Source organism: Ochlerotatus camptorhynchus, unplaced genomic scaffold (genome assembly GCF_037179485.1).
Source record: "Ochlerotatus camptorhynchus isolate MF236.1 unplaced genomic scaffold, CSIRO-AGI_Acam_v1.1 ptg000330l, whole genome shotgun sequence".
Taxonomy (NCBI): Eukaryota; Metazoa; Arthropoda; class Insecta; order Diptera; family Culicidae; genus Ochlerotatus; species Ochlerotatus camptorhynchus.
The window spans coordinates 13135806-13145607 of NW_027040818.1; the positions used below are offsets into that span (position 1 = coordinate 13135806).

At 45.2% G+C, this 9802-nt stretch overlaps 1 protein-coding gene and 1 pseudogene across 1 annotated transcript; both read left to right on the plus strand.

Annotated features, from left to right (window-relative positions):
• Positions 1 to 4790: 4790 nt before the first annotated feature.
• Positions 4791 to 6634, plus strand: LOC135708393 (probable cytochrome P450 4ac1). The gene is made up of 4 exons (XM_065230485.1): positions 4791 to 5384; positions 5443 to 5704; positions 5761 to 6116; positions 6173 to 6634. Exons 1-4 carry the CDS (start codon positions 4829 to 4831, stop codon positions 6535 to 6537), a joined length of 1539 nt encoding a protein of 512 aa, XP_065086557.1. The 5' UTR covers positions 4791 to 4828; the 3' UTR covers positions 6538 to 6634.
• A 59-nt stretch (positions 6635 to 6693) lies between these two features.
• Positions 6694 to 8444, plus strand: LOC135708398 (cytochrome P450 4C1-like; annotated as a pseudogene).
• The last annotated feature ends 1358 nt before the right edge of the window (positions 8445 to 9802 follow it).

Below are 9802 nucleotides of genomic sequence, written 5' to 3' on the forward strand. Positions count from 1 at the left end.
TACAAAACCGAATGTCTCCAGAAGCGAATTCTGCCACATGATGGTCCGGTGAGATTTTGCCGGATCTTGCGCGTTGTCACTACAGCCGGGAAGTGCAACAATGGTACAATGACAACGGAGTCATTGTCCCCAGTTCAGGCCCATTGAAAACTACTGGGCAATTGATCATTTTGTCAAGCTTCTGCATTAATGTTCCATCAGATGTCGCAGCTGTTGATTGCGGTGACATCTATCGGAAACTAGACACAATCTTTTTTCCTATAATTGTTCACAGAGGACACTGCAGTGCAAAACATGTCTGGTACCTCTATGTATGCACTTAGATTATTATTCGAAGCCCCTCCTTTTTCACACATTCTGCACACAAAATAGCTCACCCCTCACAGAATTTCCCGCCGAGTTTTATGTATGGGGCGGGGCATAAAGTATCTTTTGCGCAGAATATGTAAAAACGGAAGGGACTTCAAATGATAAAGCAAATGCATATATAGAGGTACCAGATATGTTTTGTAGTGTCAGGTACTCTATTTTGTAATCTGTGAAAGGGAAATCACAAATCGAGTGTCAACAAAATACATGGCATGTTGAGAGATTGAGCTCGTGAGAGAGAATTTCTCTCTCAAATTTGAATTTTTTTGGCTCTCTGGGAACTGGTAGTAATGCAGGTAAAATTGTATGGGGAAAAATCATTTTTAATTAATTGTAGCTTGTTTAACAATAATTTCCGGGAAAAAACTGAACGACAAAGTCCCTGATTCATTTCTTTAGGTTGTCGTTCACTTTTTTCACCTGAATATGCACCGAAAGCGAATTATTCCCACTTCTCTCAATTTCTATATGGGGATTTTTATCACTTCCTACCAGCGGAACAGCGCCATCTCTGTGGAAAATGGTCGAACAAAATGATTAATTATGAAGATGAAACTGAAGGTAAAAGGTACAGTCATCAAAACGGCAGCTCAGATGAATATTGGCGGGATAAAATCGCTAAAACAGTTGTGCGCCGCTTGATGGGTCGTATTAAGGGAAAAATTTGAGAATTCCTTCGAAACCGCGACGAATAATTCGTTTCGTATTTTTGTCTTAAAACACTTGCACTAGTGAAAACCGTTTTCAAATCCGTTACTTTAAATCCAGAATAGACCCAAATGATATTATTCCATTACTAAGTGGGCCATGCTTTTCAGATTTATGTATAAATTTTTAAAAGTTGTCTAAATTATAGTTCGTTTAAACCAATTTTGAAATTTAAAATACATATAAATTGGAGTCACAACGAGGGCATTTACGGACCACTATAGGATACTGTAGTAAGAATGAGAAGGTATTACGATTTTCACTATTACTTAAAATTATTATATTTACTGTGTCTATGGCAGACAAGGGGTTGGTCACTCGGCACAGTGTGAAAACAACAGATATGGGCACACTCATTGGCACTGTTTGGCCCCCATGTTTCTGGCAGCACTGCCCTATCTGTGCGCCTGCGCAGTGTGCATGTGTCAAACATTTGATAATCATAGCTGTTGAAACAATCCAACATGTAGCCGGCGCCGGTTGTGTAGTGGTAAATGTGACTGCTTTCTTACCCCAATGGGTCTAGGTTCAATCCCAGCCGAGGTCGATGGGATTTTTTATGAGGCACAAACACGTTCACATTTCCTCATTTGAGCTCTATCCGTTCCGTATATTACGTATATTATTTTTACAACTGATTGTGGACTAATTTCCGGAAGGTCAATGGCCAAACCAAAACATTGAAGCAGTCAGAATTACCTTCCAACTGAACTGCCGCTCTTTGCATGTCCGTCACATAGCGAAAATCAGCAAGCCGAGAAAATCGCGTTTTATGTTTGCTTCGTATCATTGCTTCTTATGTGATGGGACAACCAATTTGACTGAATATCCCTCACCATTCCTCTCCAACTGGGGTCGTCGCCAAAAGCTACTTTCTTCTCCGGTTAGGGAGAGTCTTTCGCTTACTAGGTCAGACACTCTTTCTCGATTCTAGGAGCTACTTTTTTCTCCGGTTAAGGAGAGAAGTTTTCACTTCTAGGCCGAAAGTTCTTTCGGATTCAAAAAAAGAAGAATCTGGAGTAACCTACGAAACTTAATTTTATTCAACAAAATTGTACAAAGTGATCTTACGGCTACGTGTTGCATTAGCAACTTATAATTATGTAAAACTTTTACATAATTTGTCCAGGGTTTAACATATCCCTTTCAATACCGAACTTTAACCTAATTTGCCTATTCTAATTAGCTAGGATTCCGATCGCCCTTGAAAGGGTAAATTTGTGTTGTTTAGACCTTATATACTATGCCCTCTCAGATCTGGGATTTCTCAGATATCTTGTAAGTTTATTTATTTTTGTAACTCAGATCTGATATGGCTCTACAAATAAGAATGAGACATTTGTAAAGTTTAAACATTATAATTATATCCTTCGTTAAGGATAAACAAAGAGGGAAAGCTAAACGTAACCTAGATGCGCAAGCATGCCATGCGTGGGCGTGTATATCCCACTTGAACGCAGAAACGTTCCTAAGTAAATACTGCAGTTAGATTATGTAAAACGAGCTCTCGCCCCTTTTGCCCTACTTTTCATTTCATATTCTTGGCCTTGGTATCAACGTCAGCTAGGGCTATGCAAACGAGATGCAACTATGTGGTTATCTTATGGTTTTGGTTTTAAATTAATTGCCTCGCGGTAACATGGGGAGTTTGGTAAAGAGAGATGATCATCCCGATTCGTACCTTCCTCAAAGTTGTCCTTGCTCGCTTTCTACTTTCTTTATACAATTTTCACACTGCCGTACTCTAAAGGGCCACCCACATTAGATCCGTTTGCGTTGCGTTGACGTAAATTTGACAGTTAGACAATAGATTTAGCTGTCACTTTGCCGGAACCAGGGGTTGAAACTGTTGATGTTTTTACTACACTCGCTTTGTTGTCGTGCGTGACAGTCTGTTTGTATTCGTACTCTCATACTCTACCGTCGTCTAAATCTCGGTCTAAACAGCTGGTTTGGAACAAAGGAGTCAAAAGTAAACATCAGAAGAAATGTCATGGAAAGGTGGGATTAATGAGAACGAAATCGAAAGCGAAATTTGAGAACGACGAAATTAAAATCACTCGAGTATAATTGAAGAAAAACTTCGCAATAATGATTTCATAATTCCGAAAAATATTTTTTTACAGCAAGTGAGAGACAGCAAGCTTGAACATTATGTTTTGACGGACCATTTTTGAGAGAATCAATTATGGGATAATTCCGAAGGGGGCGACACATCTAAATCTCAATTCTAGATGCGCAAAAAATCTCACACTAGCGAATCAATCTTCGAAAAATCGTCTTTCATTTTTCGCATCTACTTGCATCGCGCTTCATCTTTTTGCAGGAAATCTTCAAAACCGACATAAATCTTCCTTCTATCTACTCAGCGTGCGTGCAGCTAGCCACAGCTAAACACAATCTTTTCTGCATCGTAGATAGAGTCGCCCCCCTCGGATAATTCATTCATTCAAGCGATCAATAAAATAGCCATGATTGAAAGCTAAAAGTAGTAGAACGAATCAGGCGAGAAACTGAAAGAATATGAAAAATGTTCTCACAGAGTGCAAAGTCGAAAATTATAGATTTAGAATTGAGCTGAACTGAAGGTCTGTCTGCAGGGGTGCCCTTTCGCTTACCTTTTTATCTTGATTTGTTTTCCGCACTGAGTACCAATGCTGGACCCTACTACCTATCGATCCATCAACTCATGGACTGGGGACTAACGGCTTTACTCCCCTTGCGAAGGAAGGCGTGAGCAGAGATTTTATGCCTAAGAAAATCCCGGCGGCGCCGACTGGGACTGAAACAAGTACCTTTGGGGTGAGAGGCAAGCATGCTTACCACTATACCACCGGCACCGCTCTTTCTGCGATAAACGAAGAACGGGACTATCGTCGCCGAATCCAATTGATTACCTAAATCTTTCTTTGTCCGGTACCAAGCAAGACTACAGAACACGATGTCAATAAATGAGCGCGACTGTTTTTAGTTTGTACAAACATCTCGACAAATGGCCTTTGACCATAGAAGCAGCAAAACATTATGCCTAGAACGAAAAACAAAAACCCTTCGGTCGATCCACATACATCACCCATCGAATCTCTACCCGCAAAAGCACGTCGTGATCTTCCGTTGCAATCACTTTCCCCGAACTACTTGTGCTTTCGAATGCATCTAAACGATGCACAGTGGGGCAACGGTGCAGGTAGTCTTAGACAAAGTTGCTCAGTTTATTAAGGGTAAACTTTTGGTGTTTTCTGATTAGTTCGCATCCATGCCGCATAGGTGGCGCTAGATTTTTTAAAATTATTTTTAACGGAGTGTCAGTGAGTCTCAGGGCTTTATGTCTTTGACAAAATTTCTCAAAACTTTGCTCAAGAAACCATTCTTGTAGGACGCTCCGTTCAAAAGATAGATTCGACTGCCACCTATGCGGCATAAAAACTAACTAATCAGAAACCACCAAAAGTAGCCTCTTTGTAAACTAAACAACTTTGTCGAAGTCTGAAGATTTGGAGAATTCATACCCACGGCGTTAGAGGATATGTCCACGCTACCGGCATCGTTGCCCCATTGTGCGACGTAACACGTCATCGTAAGTGCAGCAGCTTCTAAACGATATCGATTAACATTAACGTTCATCAGTTTTTTTTGCTCACCCTCAAGCACTCACTCACAATGGCCCGTTTTTCCCACGGGACGCTGGATCGCTTATATACGGCATTCGATCTTGGCGCGCTCCTAGTTCCCTGTAGGTCGCGTTAAAGTCATGCTGCCGTTGGTGTTTGTGGTGTCGATCGCGGTTTTGATCATACTTGTCCTGTACGACTGGCGATTGCGTCAAAGTGACGCCTACCGAGCGGCTCTGCAATATCCCGGAGGGGTGATGCTCCCTTTGCTGGGGAACATACTGGAGGTGCTGGTCAAGGATCCGATGCAGGCGTTCAGCTATGCGCGATCAAGTGCCCAGAAGTTTGGACGATCGTACCGTCAGTGGATCTTTGGGGATGTGGTTCTGAATATCATACGGGTCCGCGAGGCGGAGCTGATTCTGTCCAGTACGAAGCACACTCGGAAGAGCATCATCTATCGGTTCCTGGCTCCGCTGATGGGCGATGGATTGCTGTGCAGCAAGGGTAGCAAGTGGCAGACTCGGCGCAAGATACTGACCCCGGCGTTCCATTTCAACATCCTGAACAATTTTCTTCAGGTGTTTCAGGAGGAGGCAGGCAAGTTGGTTGGGGTGTTGAATGAATTCGCCAATTCAGGGGAGGATGTTGTGCTGCAGTCGATCGTGACCAGGTTCACGCTGAATACGATCTGCGGTAAGGTTGCTCATGGATGATGATGGGATGGAACTAATTTTGGGTTGCTTGACTACAGAGACGGCGATGGGTGTCAAGTTGGATTCGTACAAGGACGCAGATAAGTACCGGTCGCAGGTCTACGAAGTGGGTGAGATGTTGGTTCACCGGACGATGACTCCGTGGCTATACGATGACGGGATGTACAATCTGTTTGGTTACCTCAAGCCGCTGGAGGATGCGATCGTACCGATCCATGACTTCACCCGCAGTATCATCCGACAGAAGCGGGAACAGTTAAAGCAGCATTCTACATTGGAAAGTCTGATGGCGGATAGAATGTAAGTCAAGGTAAATCAGCGTTTGTAGTATGTTGAATTAGGAAGAACGATTTCAGATACGGATCAAAGCAACGGTACGCCATGTTGAACACACTTCTGATGGCGGAAGCGAATGAAGCCATCGACGAAGAAGGAATACGGGAAGAAGTTGACACGTTCATGTTCGAAGGTCATGATACAACGGCAGCGGGTTTAATTTTCGCGATCCTGTTGATGGCTACCGAGCAGGAAGCTCAACAGCGAGTCTACCACGAGTTAACGAAGGCTCGCTGTGCAAAGTCGGAACACGAAGAATTCACCATTGCCGATTACAACAATCTGAAGTACTTGGATCGCTTCGTGAAGGAAGCTCTTCGGCTGTATCCACCGGTGGCTTTCATCTCGCGAAGTCTTTCCGGACCGTTGAATGTTGGTTAGTGGTATTAGATTCGTTTTGTAAACGTTCCGGTAACTCGCTTCTCTCCGCAGGCTCTACCACCTTCCCGCACGGGACGATCACCCACATCCACATCTATGACCTGCATCGGGATCCGGAGCAGTTTCCCGATCCGGAACGGTTCGATCCGGATCGGTTCCTACCGGAAGTCGCCGCCAAGCGTAACCCGTACGCCTACGTCCCGTTCAGTGCCGGGCCCAGGAACTGTATCGGCCAGAAGTACGCCCTGCTGGAGATGAAAACCGTACTTTGCGCTCTGCTGGTCAACTATCGCATTCTACCGGTGACCACACGTGAGGAGGTGGTCTTCATGGCAGATCTCGTGCTCCGGGCGAAAACGCCGATCAAAGTCCGGTTGGCAAAACGGGAAGCCACCAGCACTATGCGTAGCCAGTAAATATTACAGCAAACCGACGGTCCAGAACAAAATAAACATAAACATATGTTGATAATCTTATTCGCCTTGCTTATCTCTCGCATTCTTTCATAATTTAAAAGGCTTATTGAATAATTGCAATCCTGTGCCGGAGATGATAACGAGTTAAAATTACTCGCTCAGTATAGAAAGTACAGTCGAATCGAAAGGGTCGTGTTGTTTGCATCATAATGGAATTCTCAACGAGTTGTTGGCTCGTTGTCGGGGTCATTGTTCTGCTGCTTTGCTTGTGTGATTTTATCCACAAAAGTGGACGCCAGTATCGGGCTATTAGCAAGTTTCCAGGACCGTCATCTTGGCCTCTGATCGGAACGCTTAGCGAGATTCTCTTCCTGAATCAAGGTACAGTAGATGGGCATTGTCAAAGACACTTCATCAACTGACGGTTTCGTTCTAGCCAAAACCTTCCGATTGGCTCGAGAGTGGCCCAAGCGTTATGGCGGATCTTACCGATTCTGGATCAGCAGTTCGCTGTGCGTGTTGAACGTAGTTCGTGTTCGCGAAGTCGAACCCATTCTGTCCAGCACGAAGAACATCGATAAAAGCCTGTTCTACAAGTTTCTTCATCCGTTCCTGGGGCTAGGCTTGCTCAACAGTACCGGACCCAAGTGGATGCACCGCCGTAGAATCCTAACGCCATCATTCCACTTCAACATACTCAACGGATTCCATCGGACGTTCGTCGAAGAGTGCGATCAGCTATTGGCTACACTCGATGAGCATGCCGGCCGAGGAATACCGACGGCGCTGCAGACGGTGATGTCCAAGTTTACCATGAGTACCATTTGCGGTAAGATGAATGGTTTTAAACTTTCCAGTACGCATTACAGAATTTGATCTTCTCAGAGACATCCATGGGCGTGAAGCTGTCTTCGGTTTCGGGAGCAGACGAATACCGCAGGAAGCTCTACGAAATCGGGGAAGCCCTAATCCATCGCTTGATGCGACCATGGCTGTTGAACGACTTCATCTGCCAGCTTACCGGCTACAAGGCAGCCTTTCGGAAACTTCTCCTTCCAGTTCACTCTTTCACGAGCAGCATCATCAATCAGCGAAGGGAGCAGTTCAAGCAGAATTCGGTCCAATCCAACGACATCACTGAAGAAAACATGTAAGTTTGACCAGTCCATCCTTCAATCGATTCCGCTGCAGCCAAGACTCTGTTTTGTAGCTACCTCAACCTGAAGAAACGCTACGCCATGTTGGATTCCCTTCTGCTAGCCGAACAGAAGTTGCTCATCGACGAGGCAGGTATCCGCGAAGAAGTGGACACCTTCACCTTCGAAGGTCACGACACTACGGCAGCAGCTTTGGTCTTCATATTCTTCACACTTGCCCGCGAGCAAAGCGTCCAGGACCAGATCTTCACTGAAATCGAACACATTTACTCCGGCAAGGCCCAGTCAGACCGGTCGTTCACCCCTCAGGATTACGCTGAGATGAAATTCCTGGACCGGGCTCTGAAGGAATGCCTCCGCCTGTGGCCACCAGTGACGTTCATCGGGCGAAACATCACCGAGGACATCATTCTGGCTGACGGAAACCTCATCCCGGCGGGAAGTGTTGCGAACATCCACATCTACGACCTGCATCGGGATCCGGAGCAGTTTCCCGATCCGGAGCGGTTCGATGCAGATGGACCGGAGGAATCCTTACGCCTACGTGCCGTTCAGTGCCGGGCCGAGGAACTGTATTGGGCAGAAGTACGCCATGATGGAACTGAAGGTGGTGGTGGTGAATACGCTGCTGCGGTTCAAGGTACTCCCGGTGACTCGACTGGAGGAGATCAACTTCGTGGCGGATTTGGTCCTCCGCAGTACGAACCCGATTGAGGTTAGGTTTGTGGGAAGGTAAATTAAATAAATGGTCGACATTGGGACATGGAAGTTTTCTTTCGCGGGTGAGACCGAATTAGCCAGGTAGTCAAGGGGAGGAAATTCAGGAAAATATACACAGATGGACAGTTTTAGCACAGACAAACAGACGTAACTTTTTCTTCTCAACCGCCGTACACGCATTCAACGTTCAATTTAAATATTATTAGTTTCGCGAAACACGAACAGCCAGCGCTGGATCACTTTGACGGTTCTATAGATTCTATAGATCTCGTATGCAACATTGCTTGAGACTTGGCAAGCAAGCTTTCTTTACAGCTCGCGAGATAAATACAGGGTAGCCAGTAATCAAGTTACTTTTCTCTTCAGCCAAGGTGGTTATACATCAAGGTGCTCATCAATTCCCAACACTCCTCCTGGATGAGTACCGCCATAATCACTTCTTTAGTCCTACCGTCCTCAAGAACTTATTCAGGTTAGCCGGACCGACTGGTTTAGTAAAAGCGTCGGCGGCCATCTCCTCACTTGGACAATACACCAAATCGACAGTCTTATGTTCACACAAATCTCGGATGAAGTGTCTCTTCGTATATATGTGCTCCACTCTGCCACTACATCTTTCAGTTTTGGAGAAACTCAGGCATCCCATGTTATCCTCGTACATAACTGTCGGATTCCTTTCCGACTCCTCTAGTTCCTCCAATAGTCGTCTCAGCCACATCGCTTTCTGGCAGGCCAAGGATAACGCGTTATATTCGGTCTCCTTAGGACGAAAGAGCAACTGAGTCCTAACCCTTGCTGGCCCAACTGACGGGCCCACCTCTGTAAAAGAATATGAATCCCGTGGTAGAACGCCGAATACGTCTGTCGCCGGCCCAATAAGAGTGTGAATATCCTACTAGCTTCCATCCGTCCTGTGTTCCATAGCTTAGCTTGAAATCCTTGTTCCCATTCAGGTATTGTATTTGATGCATTCCAATCGCTGTTGTTCGGCTGACTGCGTCCCAACAAACCCACGCTCAACGACAAATCGGGTATAGTATTGAGCGCCAATCAAACTCCTGTACAACGTTGTGTCTTCGAACGGTTTGCTTCATTCATTCTCTGTAATATACCCTAGATCTATCGGTGTCTTCACGGCATGGGAGTTATCTATCTTGAACTTCCGGAGTATGCACGGTGTCAGTCGCATGGAGTAGCAACCAGCTTCCCTTCCGATCTCATACCCGAGAAAATGATGCAGCTGACCAAGGGATGTCACTTCGAACTTGTCACGGAGATTCCTCAATACTTCATCGATCTCTTTCTCATCAACACTGCCAATAATCAGGTCTTCAACGTATACAACGAGATTGACGACACTCCATCCATGGCGTACGTAGAGACAAGGG